At 38.3% G+C, this 19735-nt stretch overlaps 1 protein-coding gene across 1 annotated transcript in view; it reads left to right on the forward strand.

Moving 5' to 3' along the window:
• Positions 1-19735, forward strand: part of NOX4 (NADPH oxidase 4) — a 101652-nt gene that overhangs the window by 28723 nt on the left and 53194 nt on the right. The window contains exons 11-12 of the mRNA XM_027744606.2: positions 14-76; positions 14205-14265. Coding sequence (XP_027600407.1) covers positions 14-76; positions 14205-14265 — 124 coding nt within the window. The remainder of the gene's footprint in view (positions 1-13; positions 77-14204; positions 14266-19735) is intronic.

The raw sequence follows: 19735 nt of genomic DNA on the forward strand, positions 1-19735 counted from the left end.
TATTTTATTTCAGTATGTCATTCTACACTGTCCAAGAGTGTCTGCCCTGGAAAGCCATCCATTCACCCTTACAATGGTAAGAAATACTGTTCTTTTCTGTACTTTCCCTTTTATTTGTATTTGGTAAGCAAATGGTCTTTTTTATTTCTTTCAAGGTGAAAATTCTCTCTAGAAGAGCTTATGTTTCATTTATGAGGGTACTAATGAATGTGAAATGGCATGATTATTATGTATGACAGTACTTGATACATATTTAATTTTCTCCATTGTTGAGAAAGTGATAATAGGAACTTTTTTTGAAGTCTTCTATAAGTGAAAACCAGTAATAAATAAATGAATAAAATCCATGTGATGTCGATAATTGTTTCATAAAAGAAGTTTTAGGCGTATTTGTAGACCTTAATGAAGAATGAGCACAAATTGTAATGAACTTTGTCATCTTTCCTCTTCAATGAGAAGCTCTTTCTGTGACTGCCTTTTCCAAAATTAGGTAAACATCAAGTTTAAAAAGGAAGTTTCTAAAATTATTTCCTGATGTATTTTTGTATTATGATACACCAATAAAGTCATACAACATTTAGATTATTACTTACTCTGCTCAGTTGGTCCAGAATGGGAACTGGGGCCTCTGGAGATAGAAATAAAATGATATTTTATATAAATGTACCTGAAGTTCTTCAGGAGTACACAGTACAGAGACCTGGGATGTGCTACTGAACTGACTGACTGTGTTGTTACAAAAGCAGAGTTTTTAGAAGAGAATATTAGTGGCAGCCTTTTCCTTCCAAGGGGAATAAAGGCTTTCAGATTGCCTGAATTGGATATTCTTCTTCAAAAAGATCATTGAGATAAACATTCATGTTTGATTCTTTTCTTTGGACTGATAACTGATACTTTGTCCCCACTGAGTTATACCTAGTGCTGTGGAAAAACCGGGAGGTTTTACTGCTACCCAAAAATCAGAGGGCACAACCAGGTCCAGTTCTTTGGGTTTGTAGGGTGTTTTATTTTGTTTTGTTAACTTATTTATCTATATGCTGAGCCAGGAATCACAGGAGAACCCCCACAAAATTTCACCCAGGGTAAATTTTGTGCTGTAAATCTGGGAATTAATCTCACTTAAGGGAAGCTGCCTCTGTATAGCTTGGTGAATCATTAATGGCACTTGCATAGCCTGAGTTTTTCAAAGGCTTTAATGCTTATAGAATGTGTAGGCAAAAGCTTAACTCAGTTGTTTTTCTACTCCCATCTGACCTACTTGTAGTTACCAATCAAGCTGGAACACTACTGCTGCTTCTTTTGTTGGATAATGATAATCCCTGGATAATTTTTCTACCTTGGTTTAGGAGTATGGGACTTTGATCCACAGCAAGAACAGCATGAGGGGTGTGTGAGGCTTTGGGTACTGGAAGTGCAGTGCAGGAATGACTGTAGCACAGTTGGGGGAAGACTGTGGTGTTCTTCCTGGCACTGTTGTCCTGCTTAGAATCATAGAATACTTTGGGTTGGAAAGGACCTTTAAAGACCATCTAGTCCAATCCCCTCTGCAATAAGCAGGGACATCTTCAACTAGATCAGGTTGCTCAGAGCCCCATCCAACTTGGCCTTTGAATGTTTTCAGGGATGGGACATCTACCACTACCACTTTTCTGGGCAACATTTCTTCCTTATCTCTGGTCTAAATCTCCCCTCTTTTATTTTAAAACCATTACCCCATGTCCTATTGCAACAGTCCATGCTAAAATGTCTGTCCCTAGGCACTATGTGATGTCCTTTTTATGCTGATGAAATATCTCACTGTGTCTGGAGCATGTTTGAAAGACAAAAAGTTCAAGCAGAAAAGACCAGTTCAGGCATATCTTTATACTTTTAAGTGAGGATGATAAGCAAAAGTGTAAATGAAGGGGTGAGTCACTGTGAAAGAGTCATGCAAATATTTTACTAGTCCCTTCCCTTTTCAAGGTTGTGTAATATTTACAATTTAGCTCAGTTTCTTACATAACACCAGGGTGGAGGAACACACAGGGAGGCTGTGTAAAGGCCCTGAACCCACTCCAGTTGCATTCTGGCAAAGCTCCCACATTTCACTTGGAGCCAGAGGGAGCTCTTAATTGTGACCAAGGGCACATTAGGAGACTTTATTCTCTTTGCACCCTTCCTTCAGGTATTTATATACTTTGATAAGATCCCCTTGAGCCTTCTGTTCTCCAGTCTGAACAGTCTCAGCTCTCTGAGTCTATCCTCATAGGAGACATGTTCCAGTCCCTTCATCGTCTTCTTGATTGGATGCTATCCACTATGTTCACATCTCTTGTAGTGAGGAAACCAGTACCGGACATGGGTCTCAAAGCGTGGTTTCACCAGTTCTGACTAAAGAAGAATAACCTCCCTCAACCCTTTGGTAGTGTCCCTTGTACATTCTGAAGTTCAGACACTTAGAGATCTCAGTTTTCTCTCACGATCAGTGTGGAAGCTGGCTTTTTTTTAACTTCAGTTTTGAAGTGTGCTTCTGCTGGTCTTTACTCACTAGTGACTTTGTACTTACTAGTATGACTGCTGGTCTTTGTCACCTGTTGGAAAGCGTGAGAAAGCTAATGAAGAGATGGTCTAACATCTGAGATTCCTGTAGGTGACCTGCTGGACAATTCTAGGTAGTGCATAGTGGGTTACTCACTTGACAGTGTCTTCATTGCTCCACTGTCTTTGATTTCACTTTAACAAAAAGTTTTCTTTTTATCATGTTTTATGATGCTTTTTTTACCGATTTCTATACACAGCTGTACACTGTACACAGCTGTTACTGTGCTGTGTAAGACAGCGTGAGTAACATTTACAGTCCTGTATGCCCTCATGTCCAGTTTACTTGTTTTAGATAGGACACTATTGCATCTTACAGTTGAATCTGAGCAGAACACAGTCAGCTTGAAAGTGTTTTCATCTATAGTTGAGAGAAATACTTTCTGTATATAAACAGTTGAGTTTTTGTAAATGGACAAATTATTTTTGTGTGTTTCCACTTGATGAACACTTTTGAGGAGATGTCTTTCAAAGCAACCAAAAGATATAGTCTGGAGATCAGACCATCCAAAGAAACATCAGAAATCTCTCTAGTGCTCTGTTTCCCGAGATTGACATTTCTTTACACTTTTCTGGAAGAAAGTGTGGAACTCATCTGCTATGGAACACAGTTTAGATGTAATTTTTTTTAGACAATCTTTAAAGACCTTGAAAAAGAAAGCAAATATTATGAATAATAAGAATTTCCAGTAGTTAGGATGGTCCCTCTTACCAAAACTAAGAAAAAAGTTAGTTTATTCTTCCCTTTTTTTTTTTTTTACATTTTATAAAGTTTTTGACTCCATTCTGGTTGCTCTTCATTTTAACCTCTATGAACAAGAAGAGACTAAGGCTTGCAGTTTACAGTAGCATTGAGTTTTTCTCCATCTTACATTTTCCCCTGGTATTGAGTTCCCTCTCTTTCTTTTTTTTTTTTTTTTTTTTTTTTTTTTTGGCCAATGAGTAGCTTCAGAAGTAGATTTCTATTTAGAATATATATTAGTGTCTTACAACAGGAGTCACTTTTTCTGCTGTGTTTTTGGAATTTCTTGCATTAGCATGCAGTGATTGGAAGCCTCCTGGAAATAGCCTTGTGTTTTGCAGATATTAAGTGCTTCAGAGGATGTCCTGGGTTCTCTTGTGCAGCCTCTGCTGAATCTACTACAGAGTCAATGCACAAACTTTCACAAGTTGCAGTTTAGAGTAGACTGCTGTCTACTCCCAGCAGCTCATAAAGCTTGGTGACCTTGTTATTTCAGTAGTGTTGATTTTTTTGTGGCAAAGGAAGGTAGGAAACAATTACATCACCTCATGTAGGACTTAGACTGTAACAGACATTGAAATAAAGACAAAACTAAGAGGTGAATTCTTCTAAATTTGGAGATGGCTAAGATCTGAGGTTTGGTGAAACTTTTGCTTTGCGACAGCAACCTGTAAATGCTGGATCAATAATCTGTTATTCCAAAGTTTTGATGGTTTTAGGTGTCGCTAGCTGCTGTCATGCCCTTGTTTCCCCTTGGACCTGAAATCTGAATATTCTGAAGTTTCCTTTAAAGACTTTTTTTTTTAATTGACACATATCTCAAGTTACTCCTATTGATACTTAGACACAGGTAACTTGCATAAACACTTGTTGAGCTTTGTGTCTGTATAAGATGTACTTTGCATGCCAGCTGATTAGTAGCTTCATGATATAGAGTTAGAACAGGCAGATGGCTTGGAAGTTGCACATATAAAGCAAAAAATAAAAATAAAGAAGCCACAGCAAAGATCTCAGTCTTGAGACTCCAGTGACTGTGTCTTCGGATCCTCCAAAGAGTGTTGGATCTTCATTCAGTGTCTAGATCCCAGTTCTGGCAACAGGTAAGCAATGATCAACTACCTGCAACAAGAGGTTTGAAATATTTTTTGAAAGTAGAAATTTTATCCTGTGTTACAATGTACTCCGACCTCCCCTACTTCAGTGCTGCATAACAAATCTGCTTTTAAATCCCACTGAAGTAGAACCGGAAGAGTCTGGTAAAAAAAAAAAATTCCAAGAAGTTAGTCGTTTTTCTGGTTCTCCATCTTTTTGTGCAGATGGTTAATTTGAAGCAGATCACATCAGGAGGATTTGTAGTACCACATCTTTCTTCCTTTCCTTCCGCATACAGTTCTGTATGAGGAAGAAAAGAAAAACTCCAGAAGATCTTGAATTCTGTTGTCATAGAAATGTATGATAAAATCCTTGCTATGTGACTTATGGCATGTACCAAGTTAGGGGGATGGTATATGTGCATTTTTTAACATGTCAAAGCTGAGTTTTTAGGAGAGGATAAGTTTGCATATGCAGGTATTCAGATCCACTCAAATCCAGGTATATATTATTGAGGAAGAATACTTTGCCTGATTAGTATCCAAGTTAAAATTTCATAAAGTAATTATTACTGAATCTCGGGCAGAGAAACTCTTAAACTCATCTCAGAATAGGTAGAAGAATTACCTGGAAGAGATTTCTGAATGTACATTACAAGTTATATACTGTATGTAAGTGACTGAGAACTATTACTTATTCATAGATTTTCTACCTTTAAAGTTCTTGGTTTGGTTTGATTTTTTTTTTTTTTTTTTGGGTAGATTGAGTTTTCCTTGTTATCTCTGCACCTCTGTTTAAGTCCATTTGGTATCTGGATTTGGGCACGATGGGATTACAAGCTGGTGGCCCTGATCTGTACATTTATGTTTTTTGGACTTGATTCCTTGTCAGAAAAGTCTTAGCAAATAATATATGAGTATAAACAATGTTGCAAGTAATACATTTGCTTTTGTAAGAAAAAAAACAGTGTTTTGTAGACCAGAGTTGTCTTTATTCATGTATAATCCAGGGTTCATTTGAAATCAGTGAAGATATTAACAGTCTAGAAGTGAAGTTTTAGCTCTAAGCTTCTTTAAGTAAGAAATTTTGTATTGCACAAGGACATGATGGAGAAACATGTGTCCTGCACTGTAAACTTAAGAAATAAACTATCCAAAACAGGAAAAGCCTAGGGGCCAAATTCTGAAATACTTCATAAAAAAATGGAAAAGTTGTTGGAAGTTTGCCTGAGTAAAAAGTATGTAAGGACATCAAGAGCTAAGTTCATACTGTCAGATAAATACAATAAAAACAAAATCTAGCATGATGACATTCTAATAAGATTTGTTAAATATCTTGTGCAAATAGTTATAAAACTTGTCTTTGTGAGATGATTTGCAGAGCATTTAGGGAAATTATGAAGTATCTTGCTGGCAAACTAAAGAAATCCCTAGAGTTTGTCTGCTCTTCGTAGAAGTAGACTATCTAGCAGCTGTTTGATGAAGAATTTAAGTAAAACAAAAATAGAATAGATTAATATCGCAGATGTCTTTAGTACTTCCTTAGACTTTTTTGTTTGGTTTGGGGATTAATAGTTTTGGGGTCTGTATAAAAACCCTATGTAAACCCTGACTTTTATTTAAACTTTAAAATCCTGGATGACGGGAACACAGAAATTGTTACATTCGAGTTCACTAAATCCCAAATTCTCCTTCAGCAGACACTTTAAAAAGAAGGTGGCAGATTCCTCTTATAAGCAGGGTTTTTTTGTTGTTGTTTTATTTGTTTTGTTTTTTTTGTTTGTTTTGGTTTGGTTTTTTTAATACTATGAAACTAAATTTACAATATATAATAAGCATCTATTGAGTTTAACAAAGAAATATGTTTTCTCCCATTGAGAGGCGGTGCTTTTAGTTTAGCTGCTAGGTCAGGTTAGAGAAAGGTCTAGGAACTGCAGGAAAATATCAAAATAAAAAAAAAACACAACCTTTAACATGAATACTATTAATACGTGGACAAAATATCAGAAGAAATGAAGTCCCTTGCCTCTTGCTGTCCTAAAATTAAGACCATCTGACGGGTAGGGATGTCTGCTTAAGCCTGGCAAAATACTGTATGTGCTGTCAGGGGAGTTTGGAGAGACAGAGGATTCCTTAGGGTGTTGGTGATCTGACTGGAAAACCTATTGATCCTTTGATGGTTTTTCCATTAGTGCCTCACACCACTGGGAACCAGTTAGCATGAGTCTGGGGTTGGCCAATAGTTTTTCTCAGGGATGATAGAGAATGAATCTCTTGTGCCATTCAGTTTCCTTGTTCAGCTCAGTGTTTCTTGGCAATATGTCCACATACCTTTGGAGGACATGGAGAGGCAGCTTGGGCAGGAGCATTGTTCAGGGATGAAGGCTTGCATCCTGAGCATCTCGAAAGGTTTCTTTCCTGAGCTAGCAGCTTGAAATCCGTAATTTATATAGGCTGAATATTGCTAGGATTGAAACATTTTACTATGTTATAGGGAGCTGGACGCAATGATCCCTATGGGTTTCTTCCAACTCATGCGTTCTGTGATTCTGTGAAGTGTAATGTGTCTGCTGGGGTGAAAGGGCAGCAGCAAGTTTTTTGCTTTGGTTGAGCTGCAGAGGCAAAGAAATACTGATTAGTCTGTCAAATTGTATTTTTGTAGTGTATCCATAACAGCAGTAGAATAGCAGTTGGGCTACTACAGATGTACTAGAAAACAAAAAAAGAAATTTCATGTTATATATTCAACGATTTTTGTGTTTTATGCAACATTATATGTATTTTACAAGTATTGTTCTATTTACAATTCTAAGGTATTTGTTACATTAAAGATATCTGTTTTCCTGTGGTGCAAGAGTGAAATCAAGGAACAAATGGTCATAGATTCAGACCTAAGGAAAACAAAGATCATTTTGAACACTGAGAGAAATTTAACAACTGAGACTGCAGGGACTGAAGTAGCAAATGCTGAACTACAGACTCACGGGAATTAGTGGGTGTGGGTTTGTGGTTTGTGTTACAGAGCAAGTTAGACCCCAGATGACCAGAATGATCCTTCTTGGAACTGCAGCTGCCCAGTGATGCATCCTGCAGTGTTGTGGTGTGTTTTTTCCACTAGCTAGACTGGAGGTGTTTGAGGTTGTACAACAAGGAGTATATGGGAATGGAAAGTGAAAAGGAAAAGTGTTTGGGATATGTTTCTGCAGCTGGGCTGCTTGCAAGGAGTTGGCTGTAGAGCTGGGAGGGCTCTGGCTTAAGCAATGAGTACGGAAGACATGGTGGTCTTGCCTTGATCTTCCAAACACCCTTGATACTTAAATCATGTTCCCTGGTTAGGATTTCCCCACATTCAGAGATGTTATAATGTCTGCTGATGTCTGCCAGTTAAATTAGGATAGCTTTAAGGCCAAGTCTCTAACAGGGAAAACTTTTAAGCAAAATCCAATCTATAAAATAACATGAAACAGAAAAATAAACAGAGATGTTTTAGTAAATCTCCAAGCCTTTGAGGGGGAAATGTGTTTAAAATAATAACTCCACATAGTAACTCTTTTTCCTCTGAAATTTGCTTCTTATGGGATTAATTAGTTAAAACAGGGATAGTCCAGTGTAGCAGAGGTTACCTCCTATGAGTCAGACTGAAGCCTAGCTACTATTTTTTGGCTACCTTTATATATCATGCCTGTGTTTGTCATCACTCCTGTTAATTTTCTGATGTCAGTGAATCATTTTAGGAATGTTTATATCAGTTCTGTATGAAACCAGACAAGCTACAGCTTAGTGAGCTTCTGAGGTTCACATTTTCTTGTCAGTTGACGAAGTTGAAAGCCTTTTATTTCTTTTACTTTTTTTTTTTTTTTCCCTTTTACGGGAGGGAAAATACATTGGTTGTGTCTTGTTCTTCTTTTTTCCCCCCTCATTTCTGCCTCTTTTCTGAACATGCCAAGTCTTTAATGTGTTTTCTTGTTCTGGGTAAGAGTTCATCTGAGTCTGGAGTAAGGATGGGCCAATGAACTGGGGTTTGCAGTGCAACTGGTCCACCCTGGCAGGCAGTAGCATGGAAATGGGATCTCTGTAGTGTTTCCAGTCCTGGCTAGGATATCTGCAGATCCATAATAGGATCATATCATGGCTTTTCCCTCAAAGTGAAAGCCTTCTTTGAAAGAGTTTCTTTTTATTTAAACAAACCCCACAATGAGCTTTTTAATTTCCCAAATCAGACACTTTGTTCTTCCAGCTGTGCCACAGATCTCTGTAGCTTTGGGCACTATTCAGACCACCTACTACAGCACCAAATTCAGAAGATGGTGTTTACTGTGGTGCAGTATACTTGAGAACAGTATCTCCACAGGAACTTGTAAGGAGGTTAATTTGCAGAGTCACATGGGGATATGTAACTTGGGCATCTCTTTCATCTCCTTTCTTCTGATAACAGATATTCTGCAGTGCTATCTTGGTGCATGCATTAGCATTTCCATGACAGCCTGTAATCAAAACCTAACATCTCTCCAAAGAGGCTTCACAATTCTCATGGAAGAGTAGTACAGAAGAACTGGATACATTCAGGAATTAAGTTTCTATTTTCTTGCTAGTTTTCTGTTGACTCACCACACTCCATGCACCCCAAGGCCTAAAAAGAGTGTTTTAAAATATTAAATATTATTTAATACCATTAAAATAATTTTAGTAAGGTTTGTCCTGTTTCTTGTTCTGGACTTGATTTTTGACTGGGAGTAGATACCAGTGATGTTAAATATTCAGGGTATTCTAAGCTGGAGGCACAGATGCTTATAACATAGTTTTCATTTGCTTTATGTTGTGCTCTCATATGCAGATTTCTCCATTGCTCATCACCTAGAACAGATTTTTGTACCCATATAGAATCATGGAATCACTTAGGTTGGAAAAGACCTCTAAGATTAAGTACAACCGTTAATCCAGCACTAGGTCCACCGCTAAACCATGTCCCCATCTACATGTCTTTTGGACACTTTCAGGTATGGTGGCTCCACCACTTCCTTAGACAGCCTGTTCCACTGCTGGACCACTGTTTTGGTGAAGAAATTTTTCCTAATATCCAATTTAAACCCCTACTGGTGCAATGCGAGGCCACTATAGTGGGTATAAGGTATTATCACTATGATCTAACAGTAATTAGTTTGCTCATTTTATATTCATATAAAAGCAAGGCAGTGGGCAACTTAGAACCATGATTACAATGTAAAACTGATTAAAAAAATACATTTCAAGTATGTATTAATCTTGTGCATTATATATTATTAAGTTTATTGAAATTATCATCTAAATTTTATCTCAGCATAGAGATAGATAGTAGAGCTGTAGTTACTGGCAAGCGTAATTAATTTGGTGGTTTATAAGCATAAAGTTCTCCAGGTATTGTTGCAAAATTCTTACGTGATAACTTGCATTTGTATTCCAAGTTAACTTGAAAAAAAAAGGAAAAATTATATGGAAAAGTGGGTGTTTTATGAAGATATAGAATAAACTATATTCCATAGGTTTTATCTACATGTAAGATACTCTACAAACGTGGCTAGAGCCCTTCCCAAATCTTCGTTTGCGAAGCCTAGCCATGATGATGATGAAGATACTCTAATTCTGTTAAATATGAAAATACATACAAAAATAAATTAGGCATTTTAAACTTGCTCACATGGGATTACCAGCTCTGGGGAAATCTACCAGTTTACTGATGCTAAGAACATAGTTTAGTTTCTCTTGGGTTGTAAATCTACACAACTCCTATTAAATTTAACAGAATTCCTTTGGCTTTCAATTGCTTTTGGAGGAGGGCCAAATGCTGACAGGTAACCTGATTAGTGTAGACGTTCATACCTGTAAAATCTTTCACTTTTAAAAGGTATATATTGCTTAAAGTTAGAATAAAATTAACATAACTTGAAGTAGTTACACTATCTGCAACTGTTAATTTGCAAATCATAGCATTTTAATCAAATGAATGCAGCAAACAAGGTTCATTTAACTCTTCAAAATCTGGAAAGGACTACTGAAAAGCACTTGTGACCTTTAGTTTAATGATGTCTACTGTCCCTTCTCATTACAGACTATTCAATTAGTGATTTACCTGTCTGGAAAATATGGTTTATTTAAGGAAAAGGAACTAAGAGAAATTTTTTTTTTTATTTTAAGAATGACTAATCTTTACAGTTTCCTACTGGGCAATAAAGAAAAAGTAAGGGGCTGCATGTAGCTCTCAACACAGTGAATTGTTTCTTAGGGCTTCCACGTTAAAAGCAGCATGAGGAAGTCCAAATGTTATTTGCCGAAAGACATTTTAAAAACAATTTTAGTTGGTTTTGTTCACAGCTGCAGAGAGGGCATGATGCATTGCTGAGGCCACTGATACACCTTTATTTGACCAAGGCAATAACTCTGACCTGCCTTGCTGGAAAGCAGATCAGCAGAGAATGACCAGGGGGTCCTGGTGGACACTAAGTTGACCATGAACCAGCAAAAAAAGCCAACAACTTCCTTGGCTGTACTAGGCAGGCTGTTGCCAGCAGGTCCAGGGAGGTGACCCTTCTCTGATCAACACTGGTGAGATATATCTGAATCTCTGTGTCCAGTTCTGGGCTTGCTGGTATAAGAGAAACATGGACGTATTAGAGCACAAAGAGCCATGAAGATGACTAAGGAAATGGAGCATCTCTAAATATGAAGAGAGGCTGAGAGAGTGGGAACTAAGGGATGAGTGAAGAAAACAGAGCTAGATGCTCACCCAGTGACAGGACAACACAAACTAATACGCAGGAAGTTTCATCAAGATCTAAGAAAAATGCCACTTTTTCTGTGAGAGTAACACAGGTTGCCCAGAGAGGCTGTAGAGTCGCCATCCTTGGAGACATTCAAAGCACAGTTGGACACTGTCCTGGGCCACCTGTTCTTGAAGACCCCACTCTTGAAGGAGGATTGAAGTAGCCGGTCACTAGAGATGCTTTCTAGTCTCAGCTGTGATATGATTCTGTGATTTCATGAAGAAGGTTAAATATATAAGACAATATTTTCACTGCACTTCATTACACATGCCAAGTGGTATGTTAATAACATAGGAAAGTTTACCCACTTCCATGATTAAACTTTTGAAAAACTGTCTTTGAATGCTTCTTAAGCTGCTGCAATATATTCTCTAACAGCCTTGAGAAAACCACAGTTTGGAAACTTAATTGTCTTCATGGAGATGAGAGAGGTAAAGTAAGTGATCCATTCAGGAAAAAATGTAAATACAAATTTCAAAGTTATAATTACAAGTATATAGGAAAGTCTAAATTTGGAAGAGGCTTCTGGAGATCACTTGGCTTGACCTTCTGGTGCAAGGGCTTTAGATTAGGTTATTCAGAGTCACGTGAAGCTGAATTAGCAGGGGAAATTGTACCATTTCTGTACCTATTCCACAAGGAAGAATATTTTTCTGAAATTTCCCCTGAAACAACTTGTGTTCCTGGTCTGTTGTCCTGTTTCCATGCATGGTGCTGAAGACAAGAGAGCACTTTCATTTTCTCTATAGCTATTTTTGATTTCTTTGAAGACAGTGATCTCCTCAAGACTTCTCCTGTGTGGGTTGCACAAGCACGTTCCCTTTTTGACCTCTCTTTGTGTGTCAGGTTGTCCAATCCTCTCATTGTTTTGGTGGCCCTTCACTGGACCATCTATATGCTTTCTGTCTCTTGAAGTGGGAGCATTTCACTCCATGTAGCCCATATGGGCATGTTTCTTCTGGTAAGACTTAGCAGTACAACAAGATTTTTTCAGAACTCTCTGAGGATCTCTCATATCCAGTTATAAGTATCAAAATAGATTTCCTACAGTTTAAAGAGAAATAAATCTCACTTTTATTGGATAATTTTTTAGAGTAGTGCAGAAAGGAGTTAGTCGCAAGGGTAATGTAAAGTATAAAAGGTTTGAACCTGTTCTTGCTGGAGACAAGGGGTATTCTGCCATTAACTTCATGGAAGGAGGAAATGACAGACAATTTTATAGAAGATGTACTGAACTGGAACTGTGGATAGTTAAAAGAAGGCAATCAGTCAACCTCCTGTGAAACAGAGAGCTGTGCAATAGCCCAGAGTGGAAAATAAACCCTGCTAAAGGCTCTTACAGAAACCTCCAGGAGAACAGACCTTTTTTACTGCCAGTACACAACTTTCTACCTGAGAGGCTGCTTACCTGCTTTTGTATGGAGAATTGGTCTTTGATATTTTTGTAGGAAGACATTGCAACTAGGCATAGCAAATCGTGGCCTCATTTTGTGAAGTTTGCCAGCATCCCTCCCTTAATGCCATTTTGCTTTAGAAGTCTGAAACTTGCTGAAATATTTGGGACTCTAGGCTTCTTTACCCCATTTTTATAGGAAAACTTAGAAGATGACAAGAAGTTAAATATGAGTATGTTTAGTAATCAGCAATCTTAACAAGAGTGCTCTTCCCCTTCAGGAAAATGGAGTGACTAGCTGGGACTTTGTATTCCCTGTTTAGTTTTGCCAAGGTGTAGATAGTACTAACCTTTTATCTGTCTGCTGTTAAATAAGGAACCGACCCTCAGTCCTGAGGCCAGTTGTTTTGCACTCCACAACAGATTATCTTGGGAACGCTAATGGCAAAGCTCCATAACAGAGCCAAGTGTCTTCATAAGCATAGTGCTTGACTGAGTATTTGGTGCTTGGATTTGGTACCTGGACCTCTTTTATTTATAATATAGATGTGTTTCTTGAATTTAAGCCCTTTCCTCAGAATCATATTTGTCTTTAGCAGTAGGAAAAAAAAAGAGAGACAGGAGCATCACCTGTTAAGTACTGGTTTCATGATGGAGCTTGAATCAATCATTAACAGGTTCTAAGAAAGGCATCAAAATTCAGTAGTACTATCTGTTATCAAAAAAAAAAAAAATCAAAGGTGTTGGCTTATAGAAGAAAAGCACTGAATCTTTTCCTGAGTAATAGTTACTTGCCCTGTTTATGTGTGCAATTATTTAGTATACCCGCAAAAGCTGTCCAGGCAGTGCATTTGAAATGCCCCTGTAGCTAACAAGAAACAAAACTTGGGGGGCACCTTAGACCTTTGACTTGGCTTGTCTGGAGGTTTTTAGATACCATGATGTGGATGAGACTGTAAATAATAGCATTCCTGTGTTAATAGTCACAAGCAAATAGCCCTGAGGTGAGGGTGTATGTGCAGAGTGAGAGAATGGTGGCTAGGTAGTGATTTTTATGATGTGCCACACAATATGGTGCTTTTCCTTTGCAAACTGCAAGCTCTTGTGGAGTGCAGCAAAATCTCAGTTTCCATTTAGAGGAAAGCATCAGTTGTGTGAGAATGATCAGCTTGAAAACATGGACTCTGACGTTCAAGAACCAGAAATCTCCTAAAAGCCTTGAAATAGGAGTGATGGGGTGGTTCCCTATTATGAGTGATAAGTGTTGATAGTAGAGTGAGTATTTCCATGCTTTAGTACCTACAGTTGGTATAATTTCTGAGTAACGCTTAGTGAAGGGACTGTTCCAAATCACACCCCCAAGCAAATGTCAAAACTCCCCTGTGACCAGAAGAAAGGGTTAAGTCTGATTGGAGACTAGACGTGCTTGATTTCCCGAACTGTATTGATGATAGACTTGCTTTTTAAATGGTATGGCTGCTGGTATGGCTGCTCAGGAATGACCTATTTACACCACGTTCTGTCTTAACAACTGTACTTTGAATGCATTTTTTTGTTTTTTTTTATTAACCAGAAGTGGTCCTTAATATATTTAATATTTTTAGTGCCCTACAGATACCAAAGCAACGTTTGGGGTCCACGTAAAAATAGTAGGAGACTGGACAGGTATGTAGAAAAACAATTCCTTTTCAGAGACAAATACCTTTACTTGAACTGTTCTCCCTTTCTGGCTCCAGCACAATTGCTCCTTGACTGTGGTGTATTCTCTCTAGAGATTGTTCATGCTTGTTTTTCCAAAGTTGTTTTTATTACATTCTTGATGCAACCTCTGCTTTATTCAGATGTACCATTTCTTCAGATAACATGTTTTTCCAACTACTAACAGATCTTCTGATTGCACTGTAATAATTTTCAGTGTTCCTCCATTTCTGCCTCTTTTTCTTATTTTTGGGTAGCCCACTGCCCCTGTGCAGTGCAGCGCCTCTGTGTGTAGTAGCGTCTGCAGAAATCCTGAAATGTGCAGCTTCCAGATAAGCGGATTTTGATGCCAGCAGTTTGGATGGCAGCCAGGTTAATTAATGCCTATGGTACACCGAGATTACAGGTTTGCTTTCATGTTCTTCCATGCTCTTCCACTGCTCTTTGAATGTCCTCCAGATCAGGGGTGTAAGCCAGGATTCCCCACAGAGGAGAATGGTAATTTGGTGCTCCCTGTAACAGTTGTATGCTCAAGTGATAGTTGTCATTATTCCTTGGCGGCTGACTTTTTTCCTGCTTAGCATAGCATTTCCTTGTAAGGAAGACAAATACACAGCACTGTCTGCTTCATTTCTTATGAAGAAATATTTTCCGTGCTAATTTGTATCAGCTTGTGTGTTTGTGGAATTGAGTCAAATGAGCTTGTAGCCCTAAAAAGGATTAGACCAATGCAGGGATAATAAGTCTGTGAATATTTGTTGAACTTTCTGGTCTGGCTACGTACTTGCCTGTGGAAGACTTCAGTAGGCAAAAGTTGTGAGGGCAATGCCATATGTGCATATGTTTCATAATCACCCTGATTTTCTGTTCTTGCTTGAAGTATAGGATGTTGGCTAGACAGGGGCAGATTATGGGCGCAGTTAGCCTCTGTTTTGCCTCAGAATGATGGCTCTTTTGTTGTTAAGCAGCATTTCTAGATGGGAGAGGGCAGTAGGCTATTTTGGAGAGTGTAATGGAGAAGTAATGGCTAAATGAGCTCTCCAAAATAAGTGGCATCTTTAAAGTTTTCTGATTACCTATGTGGTATGAACTGCTCTCTATTAGCATTTAAATATTATTCAGCCAACTCAGTATTTATAGTCTCCACTGAGAGAAAGGTCTACCTATGTTGGACTGTATGAGATTTAGGACACTGTCACATTACAGAGACCATTTATTGTAGTAGTTGCTAAAGAGAGAGATCTCTCCCACAGTGAAATGTGCTGTTGAGAAGCAGATGGTTTACCCAACTCTTTATACTGCACTAGTACCATGGAGCCGTGTTGTCACTCGCTCCCTTAAGCCCTGTGACAATTAGTGATCTCTAATCTGCTGACTGTTTGAGGAAGGATTATTATATTTTTCCACATTCCTTATTATCCTTCTTAAGCATGCTCTAAAGGCTGCTTCTGCAGGCAGGATATTAGATTGGAGGAGTTTTTATGAGACGTACTGTCATTTGAGCTCTTCTCCTGACCTATTCTCTCAGCCTTTATCCTATTTATTAAAATTCTCCTTTGTATCACATTTTCACATTCCTGACAGTTTATACCTGACACCAAAGACACTTAGCGATTTATTTCAGAGAACTCAATTACAAGCCTAAATTAAAAGGATGCAAGAGGAGCACAGACCTGTCCTGAAATGCAGAGAAGAACTGTTTAGTTTCTCCTCTGGATGGTTTTAGCTTCTGCTGTCTGCACCTGGGAGATGTGGTGAAGTAGCAATTTCCTGCCATGAGCTGTAAGGACAGGAGTGGGGATACAGATTGCTGGCAAACCAATTCTGCAAGTTGTTTCAGGTCAAGTCTCTTAAAACAAAGTCTTATGTTTTGAAAATTAATTAGAATATCTTGTAGCCTTAATGACTTTGTTTTGTAGGTTGGGAAAGCAACTGTATGTCAAGAGAAAAGATAAGGGGTGTAATAGTATTTTCAGCTACTGATGAGAAGGTGCTGTTGATGGGAAGTCATTTATTGCCCAAATCCCAGTACATATCATTTTAATTTCCAATCGAATAAGCTGAAAGAAGTGACTTTTGGAAAAGTTAGTCACTCTAGAAATAATGCTTTGCATAGGAGCACACATTTAATAGATTTTCAGGCAATAGTGTTATTTGCTTTTTAAAATAAATTATTTGAATAATGAAAAATGTAGGAGAGAAAAAGTAGGGTAGAGAGGAAGAAACCTCAGAAGCGATAGTTCTGAGACCTTTGCAAACAAAATGGTAACTCAGATCCCCTTTTTCGTTCACCACTCAAATGAAATGGTGCTATCTGAGCTTAGAAGAGCTCAGAATCTGCCCTTTTCAGAAGCAGATTTGGATAAAGGCAAAAATTTTCCTCCCATTCCTTTTTCAATACAAATCTGAGATCTTCTATTTCTCACCTGTTTTGTGGTGGTATTGGTAACTGTATAGTGTTTAACTTTCATGTTCATCACAGAAAACAGACACACAAGCACTGGTATTGCTGTAACGTGCCCTCAGATGCCCGTAGCAGACAGTTTCACCTGAAATACTTCCCATAACTCCCTTTCTAGACCTCTGACCTGTTTATGTGTCTAGTTTTGGATGAGACAAGCCAGGCCTCAAGCATGCCTTTTTCTCTTCAATCATTGTTAAGAGTCTAGATATATACATCACTGCCTCAGAGGTAGTTAGTTTAATTAACTGACAACTGGTTGTGATTTTTCCCATGTAAAGGTTCCTAACTTTATTTTTCCTTCTGTCTTTTGCCATATGCCATGGGTATTGTGACTATTGGAACAGCTATTATAGATCTCCCTAAAGAGAGGATCATATAATTTTTTGATCATATAATTTTTTGATCATATAATTTTTTGATCATATAATTACTGTCCTTGTACTGATGTGTGACTGCTTAAGTCAGAACCTATCGTTTTAGCAAAACATTCTGTGGCACTGTGAACCCATGGCTGTAGAACACAGCTTAATTCCCTGTCAGTACTTAGACACCTGAGTTACAGTGTGTTTACATCATCTGACCTGTGGTGTTTGCACACGTGCAGGTTGGGTTAGCCCCATGGCTCAGAGCTAAGTCAGCCTGTCTTCCTCTGTGACTACTTGGCAGTTGTCCCAGCTGAGCTGGTGAATGGCAACTTCAAATCATAGAGTAACATTGAGGGCCCTACAATGACTCATACACAGGTCAGAGCTGTGAGATCCATGGCTGAGCTAATAAGCTGATCTTGTTCCTGGCCTCCCCTCTAAATAGTTGTTTTGTTCTGCTTCTCCTGTGTCTCTGTGATCACCTATTTTTCCTTCAGCTTTGAGACAATTGCTGGTTTGGTATTTACAAAAGGTTTTTTTTTAGGTTTCTTTTGTCTCTCTGTCTAGTTTGTCCTCAGAGCTGTCATCTAATCAGCCTTATGCCTCCTCTGTCCTTGCTGCTGCCTCAAGTACTACTACTTGCTTAGTTTTAAAGCTGACGTTTCATCTGGCATCTCTGGAGGGAAAAAGAGAGGCCAGGGGCCATGCCTTGCATTCAACAACTTGACAGCAGTGAAAAAAAACACGGCAGTGTATCAAGACAATGTATGTCGTTCACTAGATAAGCTTCAGGGTGTGAGACATAAAGTGATATTGATGATGCAGAAGTAACAGGCTTCAGAAACCATGCAGCATGTTTTTATGGAAAGCAAATACAGAGCACTCAGAGGTGTTGAGGTGAGCTGCATGCCTCAAGGCAGTAAAACATTGCTGTTATGTTGCAGTGTGTTGCTGGTACAACTTGATGTGAGACCGTGTTTAGAGCACTGATGCTGTTCTATGCTCTACAGTAATTTTATCTTGTAGTAGTGACATCATCCTGCTGTGTAGCTGTGTATGATCCTGGAGACGTTCACAGGGCCTGTCCTGAGCAGCATGATGTTTATTGTGGGAATGCCGTATGAGCACCTTAATAGCACCCATTGAATCTGATAGTTGTGTCCTATAGGTTACTAAATGTCATGGCAGTGGGAGGTGGTGATGTGTGCTGAAACTGTCCAGCTACAGGGAGAACAGACAGATTATGGGGCACCGATCTGCATCACCCTAATAAACTCCAAGTCTCATCAGAAAAGGTGTATCTTTGCTTAATTCTTTGTGCTACAAATGAGGATATGCATGGTCACTAGGTCATTTAGGTACAGACTACCTTATTTTGAATCCTGATGTGGTATGATGGAAATTTTTGTCAGATATTGTCACAGTTCTTTTTTCTGGAAGGTCCATATTTAGAGCTGGAAGTTTCAGGGGGAAAAAACAAACAAACCATTTTTCAGTTAAAAACAACAATTTTCCAGAACATGGCAAATGTATGAAAGTATGGACCTTGTTTAACTCCCTGTGGATTAAGACCTGAGACAGCAAACAGTACACACCCCAATTTTCTTATTTTTAAACAGAAAAAAAAAAGAAGGCGGTTGTTTGCAATTTTGGAGGCTAAGGATTTTTTTTCATGTTCACTAGAAGAAAATAAACATACTTTTTAAGTGACTCTGAAGGAAGAATGATTTAAACTTTCTAGTCTGGGAGGGCTTGTTGGGAGTATCTGCATGACCTTGTTAAGCCCTTGCAGCTCCTGATTTGGAGGATGCCTGAATCATCCCAAGGCTTGTTGTGCATTGCTGCGCTTACCTGGAATTTATCAGCAAGTATAGGATCTAGCAAAGAGGTGATATTTCATTTCCAGTAACCCTGAGGACAGTGTGAGATGTACTGAAGTAGTGGATCACTCAGTCAGTATCTACTGTATTGTTAGTAGATCTTGATTCAGACTGGAAGAATGTGTGGAGTAGAAGATGACAAGAAGGAATGGTAAGATGACAAAGTCGGCCTGCAGGATGTGACAAGGCTGTCCCAGGTTCTTTAAAAATATCTGCTCACTGGTGATGAACAGTTGGTCAACTCTTGCTATTATCTCAAGGCTCTGTTTGATTTGGGCCTTTTTCATCCCATAGTAACATGTATTTAGTTGTGTTTAGTTTTCCCATGGGGTTCCTGGCAGGGTGTAAAGGTGTTAATGATGTGATGCTGTCCAGTGGTCCAGCAAAATCAGTGTGTGCCTTTGGAAGAGGACAGAGATGAGATAGATGTTATTTTCTCCTGTTAGATTTTATGACTAACAATTCTTATATTGCCAGGGAATCCTACTTACACTTCTGAGGAAGATATCAGAATTGAGTGCTAAAAAGGTTTAATTGTGTTTTTTTTTAATATAATTTGACATTAGTAATAAAATAATAGTTACATTTCTGGGAAGTTAATATGGCTTAAAAATATGATTAGCCATAGTGTGCTGTAAAGAATACTAATTTTATTTTTCATTGCCATTAATGTTCATTAATTATTTTATGTATTCCTGAAAAAAGCACCATAAAAGACAAGACTAAGA

The sequence above is a fragment of the Pipra filicauda genome, unplaced genomic scaffold, assembly GCF_003945595.2.
Source record: "Pipra filicauda isolate LSUMZ 115617 unplaced genomic scaffold, ASM394559v2 scaffold141_size4267151_pilon, whole genome shotgun sequence".
NCBI lineage: Eukaryota > Metazoa > Chordata > Aves > Passeriformes > Pipridae > Pipra > Pipra filicauda.